Source organism: Chaetura pelagica, unplaced genomic scaffold (assembly GCF_000747805.2).
Source record: "Chaetura pelagica isolate M959 unplaced genomic scaffold, ChaPel_1.0 scaffold470, whole genome shotgun sequence".
NCBI classification, from domain to species: domain Eukaryota; kingdom Metazoa; phylum Chordata; class Aves; order Apodiformes; family Apodidae; genus Chaetura; species Chaetura pelagica.
This window is the reverse complement of record NW_009951911.1, coordinates 873,178-885,922: the sequence shown is the minus strand read 5'-3', so window position 1 is coordinate 885,922 and position 12,745 is coordinate 873,178. Positions and strand designations below refer to the sequence as shown.

At 60.0% G+C, this 12,745-nt stretch overlaps 1 protein-coding gene across 1 annotated transcript in view; it reads left to right on the top strand.

The window, feature by feature from the left end:
- Positions 1–12,745, top strand: part of NAV1 (neuron navigator 1) — a 44,808-nt gene that overhangs the window by 8,486 nt on the left and 23,577 nt on the right. The window contains exons 3-5 of the mRNA XM_009994354.1: positions 6,131–6,233; positions 6,872–6,963; positions 10,357–10,636. Of these exons, the coding sequence (XP_009992656.1) occupies positions 6,131–6,233; positions 6,872–6,963; positions 10,357–10,636 (475 nt within the window). The remainder of the gene's footprint in view (positions 1–6,130; positions 6,234–6,871; positions 6,964–10,356; positions 10,637–12,745) is intronic.

Genomic DNA, 12,745 nt, shown 5'->3' with positions numbered 1-12,745 from the left:
CCTGCCCTGGTTACGGGCGGATTTCAAAAGGCTCAGCAGCCGCCCCTGAAGTGCTGATTCGGCTGCAGCCCCGGCCTGTCACAGCCTGTCACCAGTGTCACTGCCCCTGTGTCACTGCCTGCCTGCCAGCGGGGAGCTGATGTCCCCACACACGGGGGGGGGCTGCCCCAGCCTGCGCTGGCTGCGGGGACTGGGATCCTGTGGGATGGGAATGACTGCAGGATGGGGACAAGGACATTTGTGGGAAGGGGGTGGCTGTGGGGATGGGGATGGTGGGTGTAGGCTGAGGAATGGGCTTCCTTCCTGCTGCAGCCACCTTTGGAGCTCCTGCAGAGACATGTTGCTTTGCAGAAGGGTCCAGCAAGGTGTGACATGTGGGGTGGCTGTGCCAGAGCGGGGTTCTGCCACCACTTCTCGTCTCATGGTGCCCCTGCAGGAGCTGGTGCTCCTCGGGGAGCTGGGACCATGTGTGGTGCATGCTGTCCCACCAGTGCTGCCCACTGTAACCCTGTTGCTTCCCCAGGTTTTCCTGCTGGCCATTCTTCCTCATGCCCAGGGCAAGCTCAGGACACGCTGAGCTGTGCCAACTCCTCCCCGCAGCCCGCCCGGGGCTACGTGCGGGGCAGCAGCCAGCGGGGAGCCCAGCCTGCCCTGGGCTGGGACTGGACCTATTCCCAGGGATCTGCAGCATCCCAGGAACGTCCCCTGGGCTGTGCCTCTGTGTCCCCAGGGAACATGGCCTCCAGCTCCACCAGACCCAGGGCTGCTGCCTTCCTCTGGGGATGGTGGCCACGCTTTTCCTGCCAGTCTGCCCGGGGTGTTTCAGAGGTGCTAACCAGCCATCTGAGAACCCCAGGACTATGTTCCCAGGGTGCTGGGTGGCACTGGGCTCCCAGCCCCATCCCTGCCCCTCAGGGAGCAGGACCTGCTCCCAACACTGCTGCAGGAAACACGGGGTTGGCAGCCAGGTCTCTGCTCACACCAAGAAGCTCCTGGAAGTTAAAGCACAGGAGTTTTAACAAACTTGCTGCCTTCGGATGGCATAGGGCAGCAGGTGCAGGTTTGCAGGGAAGGGTGAGATGGCCTCCTGGGGAGCTGGGCAGAGGGGACGTGCTCTGGCCTGAGCACCCTGAGGCATCTCCTGAGAGAGGTGGGTGGGTTTGGGGGTCCTGGTTACCTCCTTTGGGGTAGCACACAGGGACTGTAGGGATGGGCTGGAAAACAGGGCTGGTGGTGGAAGCAAACACTGTGGACCTGGCAGTCACCCCACACAGCCCCATCAGCCATCTCTGCAGCTCATTCAGCCTGTTTGGTAGGGGGGGAGGAAGAGAATTAAATTAGGCCACAAGGAGAAGGGTTGCAGGTCGCAACTATCACCTCTCCCAGCTGTCCAGGAGCATGAATCAGAGCTGGATGTAGGAAATGCAAGATAAACCCATTTCACTCCATATGGAAAGACTCTGCCGTGGTTGCGCCAAGACGCCGGCAGCAGAATCACGGGGTGTGAGCTGGGAGCCCGTGGGGCTCAGGGCCTTGGGTCTCCCCTGGGGACAGCAGCCTGGCTGTGGGGGGCTCTGGGTGCCAGAGCAGAGGGTTTGCCAGGAAAACCCCAGCAAAAAGATGTCTGGGGCTGATTCATTCATAAAGGCAGGAGGGAGCACGGGCTGAGGCAGCAGGGTGGGAGAGGGAGGGTTGGTGGAGCCAGGGAGCTTGGGGCTGGGGGAGCCTCGTGGCCCTGGGAGAGTGGGTTTTATTGCAGAGCTTATTAGTGTATTTTTTGATGCGTTGGAAGGAATTGAGCAACCAGTTAAAAATGTTTCACGGCCTGGGGAAATTTGTTGCAGCTACTGTGTGATGGAGGCCCAGCAGGATGACTCAAACACTACCAGGCCTTTTACAGCAAATTCCCACTGCCATTAGCATCTTTAGTGGGTCACCAGGCATCCTGTATGAGTCTGATCTCCTGAAATGAGACCGGTTGGGTTGTGAGGGTCAGGAAAACGTGTGTGAGTGTCACACTCACACTGGACACACGGACACGGGTGCAGATGGTGCATCCAGGCAAGCCTGGCACACTAGTGCTGGTGCTGGCTGCTCTGCCGTCATGTCTGCACCCGTGCACGTGGGCACACATGCAAGGTCACAGGCACAGGTGTGCACAAGCACACATGCACCTTTCTGCAGGCAGAGTGGTCTGGCTACCACGTGGCCTGCATGTGAACACATGTATGATGCAAAGGAGCACTTGGCCCGCACACACACACGCAGGTTTCTGTGCCAAGGCACATGGGGCACACGTGTCCCATGGACATGGCTCTGCCTGGCCCCAGCAGGAGCTGTTGGCCACATGCTCCTTTGAAATGAGCTGTCACAAGGCGTTTGGAGTCGATGATTTCCTCATTCCTTGACGTACTTGGCCACGTCGGCAGCGCCCGGCTGCGGCTGCGCCCCTTCCCGCAGGCAGAGGAGCTGCCTCCAGTCCCTCTTGGGGGCGATGGGAAGGGTTGGATGTGAGCACAGCCTGGAGCTCCTGGCTCTGCCCGGCACAGGCAGACCCACCACACGTGCCCTTGGCAGCACAGCTCCCTCCTCCTCGTTTTCCTCCCTGGCTGCCTCCAGCCCCTCATCCCACCTCGCCAATGCTCCTTCTCTTGGCCATGGCCCCTGCTGCTTCCCAAGTGGTGCAGGGCAGGAGACAAGGGTGATGTGCAGCGTGTGGGTTTGGGTCAGACCTCCGTGGTGCCAGGTCACCGTGCTGGTGTGCACCATGGTGGGCAGGCAGCCTTGCCTGGTGGGAACACAGATGGTGGAGGCTGTGTGGGAGAGTGTCTGCAGACCGTGGGGTGGTTTGGGATGGGCTAGATGGCCTGCCTCAGTTTCCCCTTGTGCCATGTTAAGAAAGGAGCAGCAGCAGGGGCTGGGAGAGCTGGCCAAGCATGCCTGCCTGCAAGGGCAGGTTAGACCCAGCCTAGCACTGGGAATAGTGACTCAGGCAGTGGAGACTGGTGGCCCTCCTGCACAGGGCTGGGGGAAAGTGGCTGAGCCTTGGGGCTGCCTTGGGGCTCCCCCAGCCCGGCCACACATGGCCAAAGGCAGATCCCCCTTCCCTTCAGGACATGAGGACAGAGCAGGCTGGAGCAGCAGGGAGCTGGGAACCAGCCTGGAGCCAGGGCACAGGGGACAGCCCGTCCCCAGGCCTGCAGCCTCAGCAGAGCAGGGGACACCGTGGGACACATCCCAGCCGTTGGTGCTGGAGAAATGAGCCTGACTGAGACAGGGTGTCCAACTGACCCCTCCACAGCACAGGCTGAGCTGTCCCTGCTGCTCCCTGCTCCGGCAGCTGGAAACATCTGGCTGCGGGCAGCTTGCTAAATTGATGCGGGGAGGAATCCAGCGTTCCTGCCGTTCCCACACTCCAGCCTCTCCCAGTGGCTCTGGTTTCGGCTCAACTCTCACACGTTCTGGCTCAGCCAGCCCTGAGACAGCCCCCAGCCCCAAGACAGCCCCCAGCCCCTTGCTGCATGTGGAAAACAGGCTGTCGGGGGCTGGGTGTCACCGCCCTGTCCCAGCACAGAGGGGACAGGCAGTGCCGTTCCAGCCCCGGCAGTGGTGCAGCCAGTGGGACGTGTGCCAGAGGTGGGCAAGCAGCTCCTCCTGTCCCAGTCTGGTCCTTTCCCAAGTGGGAGCTGCTGCTTTACCTGGGGCTACTCCAGAGCCTGGAGTCACCCAAAAACTGAGGGCCAGGAGAGCAAACTGTGGGTGCTGAGGGTACTGCAGGTGGAGCTGGGGATGCAGGTCAGTGCCAGTGCCATGGAACCCTGGGGCTGAGGCACCTTCCAGCCCCTCCACCAGGCACTGAGCCTTTGGGTGCTGCTTCCTGCCTTGAGTGTCTTGGGGCTCCTCGCTGCAGGGGTCCTCATCAGCAGTGGGGTGCAGGGGAAGGTGACACCTGTGTGCCAGCCCCTTTGTGGGGTCAGCTGGGGACACAGCGAGGGCTCAGCCCAGCACTCCTGGGGTCAGGGGTAGCTGTCACAGCCCCACTGTGATAGGGGGAGGCAGCTCCAGGCCCCCTTGGAGGCTTTGTGCCCAGGGGAATGGCTGTGGTGGTCATGGGGGAGGCAGCCAGGGGGCTTTGGGAGGGAGCTGTGTCCGGGAGGAGCTGGGGGTGGGAGCTGCTGGCAGCACCAGGGCACAAGGGAGGCTCTTCCATCTCATCCTGCTGCACCCACAGGGATGTGCATGTGCCGCCTTCTCCAGCTGCAGGAGCTGGGATCAGGGGGAACGGCACCCACTGGATGTGGCCAGGGTGGAGGAGCTGAGGGGAACAAGTCCTTCCACGCATGAACCCACCTGGGAACACAAGCTCTTCCCTTTGGGCTTCTCCCAAACCTTCCATCACCCTCCAGACTGCACGTGTGGCAGCAGTGGACTTGGCCTTGGGTTTCTGCCCTGCCATTTTTCAATGGAAAATCCACCTTTCCAGGCAGCTCAAGGGAAGGACCTGGCAGCTTTAGGGTGCCCTTGATCTGCCACATGGCTCTACCTGCCCCACTGGAGGGACACAGGGCCCCCTTGTCCCCAGCCACAGAGCAGGGTGGGTGCCACCCCCCAAACCAAGGGCTCTTCAAGCCTCCTCTGCTCCCCAGCTCCATGTCTGCAGCCCCCTCTGCTCCAGTCCTCCATCCCTCTGTCCTTGCTGCCTTCACATCCCCATCTGGGGCTCTGGGGAACTCTGTGCAGGCCCCACCACTAAGATTTAATAACGAGTTCATGACTTGCCTCCTGCTAAGCCTTGTGCTGGGAACTGGATAAGAGGGATTGGACACACATGGGGCTGGGTATCATAGAGTCATCAAATAGTTTGGGTTCTCTGGGCAACCTGTTCCAGGGTCTCACCACCCTCACAGCAAAGGGTTTCTTCCTAATATCTCATCTAAATCTCCCTGCTTTCAGCTTAAACCATTTCCCTTGGTCCTCACAGTCCCTGTTCTTGTCCCAAATCCCTCCCCAGCTTTCCTGGAGCCCCTTCAGGCACTGGAAGGTGCTCTAAGGTCTCCCTGGAGCCTTCTCTTCTCCAGGCTGAACAGCCCAACTCTCCCAGCCTGGCTCCAGAGCAGAGCTGCTCCAGCCCTCCCATCATCTCCGTGGCCTCCTCTGGACAAACTCCAAAAGCTCCATGTCCCTTCTGTGTCGAGGACCCCAAAACCAGACCCAGCCCTGCAGGGGGGTCTCACCAGAGCAGAGGGGACACAATCCCCTCCCTGGCCCTGCTGGTCATGCTGCTGGTGACACAGCCCAGGGCATGGTTGGTTTCTGGGCTGCCAGCATATGTGTGGGTGTCTCTGGGGGTGGGTGTGCTCATGCTTGTGTGTGCAGGTATGTGCAGTTGTATGCTGCTGTGTGCATGTGTGCATGCACACGTGTGTGGATGTGTGTGTATGCATGTGTGTGCACAGGGGGTTGTGGTGCAGGTAGGTGTGTGCACACGTGCAGGCTGTGTGTGTGTGTGTGCACACCCATGGTGTGGGTCTGTACACTCGGAGCAGCCCCCAGGAAGCTGGAGCTTGAGGGTTCCCATGGCCCCCCCCGGGGGGCTCAGCCCTGCCGGCTGCTCCAGCCTGTGGCAGCAGCTCCTGCTCTGGGGCAGAGGCAGGAGGGGGCTCAGCTGGCCCTGCTCCCTGGCAGCTCCTCAGACCTGCTGCTGCAGTGCCAGTGTCCCCAGGCCAGAGCAACTCTGGGACCTGGGGGATGCAGAGGCAGGTTTGGGGTTGTTCTTCCATGGCAGGTGTTCTTTTGTGGCCCCATGGAGCAGGGTCACAGTCCTTCAGGGTCACCTTCTGTCACCTGCATGGCTCCTGTGGCCCCACTTGGTCCCCCTGGCTCCACTGGCCACTGTCCAGCTCATCCTTTCTGGAGCAGACATCCCCACCTTGGCTGAGGCACTCTTGAGGGTGGGATTTCAGTTCCAGCCTGGTGCCAGCCCTGCCCTGTTGCTTCCCAGCAAGCAGAGCAAGAGCTGGGGGACACAGCCAGGGGCAGAGGGGTGTGGGAAGGAGCTGAGGGGCACAGCGACGGAGAGGGGTGCAGGAGCCATTCATCCTTCTACAGCTGCTGCCTTGTCTCTCTGCAGACCCCGAGTCCCAGAGGAAGAGGACAGTGCAGAATGTGCTGGACCTTCGTCAGAACCTGGAGGAGACCATGTCCAGCCTGAGGGGCTCTCAAGTGTCTCACAGGTGAGGCCTGATGCCAGACCCCCACCACCCCTTCCCTACAACCACTGCCCTTCCCAAGTCACCAAGGGAGGCTGAGGTGGCTGAGAAGCAGCTCTGGGTGAGGGCCACGTGTGTTGGAGGGAGCTGGCTGTGCTCCATGGCCTGGGGACCCTGTGCATGGGGGCTTGGAGAGATGCCCCCAAATCTGTGGGGTGTCACACATGGGGCTGCAGCAGAGCCCTATTCCTGGTAGTGCTCCAGGCCCAGCACTGCCTTGTGTGCCCCAAGGCAATGGGGATCGGGGGTGGTGGGACCAAGGGGAGCTGGTTACCCCCAGACCCCAGGCACTGGGTGAGGTCTGTTCCCAGCCAAGTATCCATGTATGGACAAGCAGAGCTGAAGGTGTTCCCTTCACCTGCCCGGGTTTGCACCACAAGCTGCATTCCCATCTGTGGCTCAGTTTCTCTACTCTGTGTAGAGGTGGTGATGGAGAAACCCTCGGACAGAGCTGAGCAAGTGCCCACGGGCAGAGGTGGGGCACCCTGCCCAGAGTGGGGCTGGGGACAGGGTGAACCATGGCAGTGTCCACCCACGTTCGGAGATGTGTCCCACATCCCTGGGGCTGCCTGTGCCCCCTCAGGTTTCTCTCTTGAGACCAGTGCAGGATTCCTGCTCTGCTGCAGACCTGCCTGGGGTCTGCTCCAGCCTCCTGCCCGGCCCCGGGGGCTGAAGAGCCGGGACCCCGCCAGCAGTGGGTGGGGAGGGGACATCACCTCGGGGCACCCTCCGGCTCCCAGTCAGGGCTGCAGCCGCGTTGGGCTTTGCGGGGAGGCTGTGCGGACTGTCAGCCAGCCGGGAAAGCCGAGGACGCGCCGAACGTCCTTCTCCTGCCGTTTGTTGCCCCCTCGCGGTCTCTCTCGATCCTCATTTTTGTGTTGAAAGGGAGAAAAAAGCAGCAGCTTCTCCCCCCCTTCGCCCACCGCTCATACCAGACCTTCTCCGGGTCTCCCCGCGATCAGCTTCACCGGGATGGAGCAGTCGCTTGATTAACATCTTCTTAACCCAGAAGATCATCTAGACCTTGCTCATCCTTGCTGCATTTTCTGGATCTTTTCGGAGCCGGGGGCAGCAGAGTGCTGGGCAGTGGGGTTTGCACGGGGACATGGAAATACTCCCTGAGCTGATGATCTCCTGGGATGATCCATCCCTGCTCTGCTGTCCCTTTGCTCCTGGCAGGAGCTGATCTGCAGGCTGGTGCTGGGCACACTTTGCCTTCATCTGTGTCACACCTCACCTGCTGCCCTCTCAGCCCAGCACTCGGCTCCATCAGCCCCGATCTGTGGGAAACAGGGTGAGGATATGCAGGGTAATGAAGCCAGTGTTGCTGGTGGGGTTTGACTCTTTGCTATCACTTCCTTTCCTGGAGGAGTTACAACCGCATCGAGTGCCAGAGACCTCAGCTGTGTCCTTCCCATGGAGAAGAATGACTAGAGAGAGCCCAGGGATGGCCTACCCCTGTGTTCTGTCCCATAAGGGGTTCTTAAATTCATGAGGATCTTCCCTCTTATCCCATGGCAGCTGTTTGGAAGCTTGGTCTGCCTTTGGTGAGGGCACTTACCCACCACCTCCTGGCAGCCTCAGCAGCCTCAGTGTGCTCCCTACAGCTCTCCAGGAGCTCCACCGTGGCTGTGAGCTGGATTTTCCTTTACCAAAGCTGTGTCAGCTCTTCCCTGGTATGTTGTAATTACACACATACCCACTAATTCTGCTCTTGGGAATGCTTCCTGCAAGCATGTCCGACGTGGATGTCATCTGTGGTCTGCTGGATGTGCCCTGTGTCACCGGTGTCCCTGTAGCCACTTCAGGCTCTCCCTTTGTTCCTTCCACAAACTGTTCCGCAGATTTCTCTTGTTCTCCTCCCTTTATTCTTCCAGCCAGTGCCTGGGGACTTCTTCTTTGCTCTCTTCTCACTAGTACACAACTTTGTTCCTGAAACACATCATATTCTGGCAGCCTTTGCACCAGGCTACAGGGCCACACGATTGTCCTTGGGGCCTTGCTGAAGTCCTGCCTGGAGATGTGGTTTCCATCTGCTCTGAGCTGCCAACAGAACATCCTTAAACAGCCTTTGTGCTGCCGACAAAAACAAACCCCTTTTAGCAGTCCCTTTTTGTCCTGCTTTAACAAACTTCCTAGGTTTTTTATGCAGTTCCCTGGTTTAAATTCAATGTTGCAGCTGGGGTTTGGCTTTTACTGCTCCTGCAGGACCGTTTAATCCAAGCTAGGGAATAGTAATGTTTGGAGCCAAGTTGAGGGCTGTGGGTTCCCAAGTAGTGGCTCCAAGAAGGAATCATTTTTGGTGTCTAAATTTAGTCTCAGCATCACTCCCCGACATGCTGTTTGCCCAAAATACACCCCAAGGGGTGTGGAGAGTGGGTGAACTCCCTGTTCCTGATGCATTCGTGGGCTCTGGGCTGGCTGGAGAGCAGGTCACTTGCAGGCAGCCCCCGGGGGTTGGGCAGCCCTGTCCTGGGGCATCCCCTCCTGCCCAGACATGGAGGCTCACTCTGCAGGTTGCTGATGGCAGGGAACCCGGCCCCTGGGTTGCCCCCCACCAGCCTTTTGCTTCCCAGTGCAGCTCACAGGCACATCCTCGGGGATCAGGGTGCTACCACCCCAGTTCATCCCATCCTGGGTCTGGTATGAGACTGGACTGCAGATGTTGAAATGATGGTGGGGAAATGGCTGAGGAAGAGCATGTCAGGGCGTTTCACTACAGGCTCCCTGGCAGGACTGGGGTTGGGGCTGGTATCCCAGAGAGGTGTGGACCCCTCTCCCACCATGTGGTTGAATCCAGCCCAAGCTGCTGTGTGGGGAGCATCACCTTGGAGGGGTGATGGGGGCTGTAGCACAGACCTCCCCATCACTCCCACATCCTGCTCCACAGGCACTCCCAGACACCAGTGGGTGCAGGTGGGGTGAATGTCCCAGTGGGTCCTGCAGTGTGGGATGCTGTGCTGGCACCTTGGCAGGGCAGGAGGGGACTGACCTGCCAGCTGAGATGGAGGGGGTGCAGGACAGACAGCATCATAGAATCCTATCACGGTGGGGGTTGGAAGGATCTCTGGACATCATCTGGTCCAACCCCCTGCTACAGCAGGGTCACCTAGAGCAGGTTGCATGGGATGGTATCCAGATGGGTTTTGAATATCTCCAGAGAAGGAGACTCTACCACCTCTCTCTGGGAAGCTGTTCCAGTGCTCTGTCAACCTTCCAAGTCAAGAATCTTTTCCCCACGTTCAGATGGAACTTCCTTTGTTCCAGTTTGTGCCTGTTGCCCCTTATCTGGTTGCTTGTTTGGGAACCACAGAGAAGAGTCTGGCCCCATCCTCTTGACACCTGCCTTGTGGACACTTCTAAGCATTGATGAGATCCCCCCTCAGTCTCGTCCTCTCCAGCTAAACAGCCCCAGCTCTCCCAGCCTTTCCTCACAGGCAGATGCTCCAGTCTCCTCAGCATCTCTGAAATTATTTGCTGGACTCTCTCCAATAGCTCCTTGTCATGAACTGGGGAGCCCAGGACTGAGAACAGTTCTCCAGGGCAGAACAGAGGGGAAGTAGAATCTCCTTTGACCTTCTGGCCACACTCTTCTTAATGCGCCCCAGGATGCCACTGGCCTTCTTGACCACAAGGGTACATGGCTGGTGTCCCTGCACCCACACTGCTGGGAACCTCTGGCCTCGCCTGGCTGCCTCGAAATTGTAGAATCATAGAATCATTAAGGTTGGAAGGACCTTAAAGATCATCAAGTTCCAACCCCCTGCCATGAGCAGGGAACCCAACCACTAGATCAGGTTGCACAAAACCTCATCCAACCTGGCCTTAAAACCCTTCAGGGATGGGGCATCAGCAACTTCCCTGGGCAACCCATCCCAGTTCCTCAGCACCCTCAGAGTGAAGAATTTCTACCTAATGTCTCACCTAAATCTCCCCTCTCTCAGTTCAAAACCATCACCCCTGGTCCTGTCACTGCCTTCTCTGATGAAATGGGCAGTTTTGTTTCCTGAGCTCCTGCAGCCCTGCTTTTGGGGCTGAGGGGCACAGACCCTGGCTGCCCACCCTGCCCTAACCCCCGTTCTTGCAGGGCGCTACGGGCAGTCGAGCCCGCGCCTGCAGGCGGGGGACGCGCCGTCCGTGGGCGGGACGTGCCGGCCCGAGGGCACCCCGGGCTGGTACCCGCACGGCGAGCGGGCGCACTACTCGCACACCATGCCCATGCGCAGCCCCAGCAAGCTGAGCCACATCTCCCGCCTGGAGCTGGTCGAGGCGCTGGACACGGACGACGTGGAGCTGAAGTCGGGCTACATGAGCGACAGTGACCTGATGGGGAAGACGCTGACGGAGGACGAGGACATCACCACGGGGTAGGTTCCTGCGCGGGGACTCGTGCCTGAGCCGGGAGGTTTCGCCCCGGCCTGTTCAGCTGGTGGGGGAGCACAGAGAGCACAGCCCATACGGCTGGGTGGGTTGTGTCCCTGCTGTCTCAAAAGGTGCTTCCCCACTGGCCTGGTGGTGTAGCCCCTGCAGTGCTGGTGGTGCTGGGCCAGCTGGGGTTGCTGGGGGCCAGTGAGTCCCCAGGCTGGGCTGCTGCCCCAGCATGCAGGGAGTGTGCATCTTGAGCTGGGGGTTCCCAAGGGGTTGAGAAAGGCATGTGGTGCATGAGGCAAATCCTGCTGCTGTCAAAAGTGCTCTCCCAGTTTACACCAGTGTGTAAACCAGTGTGTCTGAGCTTCCTCTCTGTGTCTGGCACTGCAGGGACATCCTGTGTCCAGCTGGCAGTGCTGGTGGGACAGGCTGGGTCAGGTCAGTGAGAACTGGGCACTGAGGTGTTGTTGCCAATGGGTGGCACCGTGGAGCAGAGTGTGCTGCTGAGGGGGGTCCCCTCCTTCCAGCACTCCTATCAGCCTCCATCCCCCCACCTGCCAGGGCCAGGGGCATCTGCCAGGTGGGCACAACCCAGCACACCCAGGGCTTGTATTTTCCTGCCAGCTGCATCCTGCTCACACTGTGCTCTGTTGAGGTGCCCCTGGCTCTGGCCAGGGTCCAGGGTTTCAGCACGTTGGAGGTTTCCTGTTTCAGCACAGGAGAAAATAAATAACTCCAGCATTTGTGTTGTCCCAGAACAGCAGGAGGTTTTTTGCCTCCTGACAGTGCTGCTCTGACCCTCCTGGGGTAACTGTAGTCATGTCACCTTGTTGCAGGACAGAGCACAACCCATGGCTTCACACCCATCCTGGGGGCCAGTGCTCCCTGGACGTGGCCTGGAGGCACATGGTACAGTTGGAGGGGACACACCAAGGGGTGCCTGTGCTTGCCTCTGTCCCTGTGGTGCTCCTGCTTGGGCATGTGGGGTGACCTTTGGGGGCTGCCCTGTGCTTGTGAGCAGGGTGCCTGGTGCTGGCTCAGTATGGTCCCCTCCTGGGGACTGTAACCCATTGCTTGGTGGCCAGAGGTGACAAGTCACCAACTTCTGCTACCAGACACTGGACTGTGGGGTGTGGTGAGCAATGGGATGGCTTTGGGCTGCCCTGGATGGCTGGAATCACAGTGAGTCTGGCTGTGGGGGTGAGAGGCTCCACTGCTCCCTGTCTCCCTCCTTGTTCCATCTCAGAGCTGCTTGTGCAGGCAGATGACCTTGGGGTGCCCTTGGCTGTGGAGGCAGTGCCAGGAGGGGTGAGCTGGAGCATCGCAGCATCTCCATCAGCTGTTGTGCAGGCAGAGTGGGGACAGGGGCAGCCTGGTGGGACCCTCCTGCGGCTCAGCCCTGCCCCACACAGAGTCTGCTTCTCCTCCCGGGAAGGGCCAAGCCTTGGGGATGGAGCCTGATGGGGCTGAGACAGACCCCTTGAGAGGCCCAGGCAGCACCACAGTCCCCCGGAATGGCTGAGGCTTTCAGTACCACAGTGAGCTGGGTTGGCACCGCCACTGCCATGTGCCACAGTCCCTGTTCCTGCACAGGGTCCCCAGAGTCATGTCCTGGATGTGTCCCAAGGGAAATCCCTGGTGGGTGCAGAGACAGACTGGGTGGCTTGTGCTGGGTGCCCCTTCCCAGGGATGGGTGCAGAAGGGCAGCCGGGACAGCCCAGGGCCATCTTATCCACAGGGACATGTCCTGGGGGTCAGCAACATCACTTGGATGTTGCTGGCACACAGGGCCATTTGGTCACCTACTCACAGCCCCATGGCCCCACGGCTGGACTTGGGGAGTGTCCTCCAGAGTGGGCAGGACCCCTGTCCCCAGGTGTGACCCTGACTGGCTGCTGGGGGGTGTGGGGTGCCCTGTATGGGAGCCTGCACGCTGGGTGCAGAGTCAGAGCAGGGAGTAAGGGCATCCCCTCCTCCTCAGAGCCAGCCAGGAGCACCCACCCAGCACAGCCCCTCACCCAGCACAGCCCCTCACCCAGCACAGCCCCTCACTCAGCACAGCCCCTCACCCAGCACAGCCCCTCACTCAGCACAGCCCCTCACCCAGC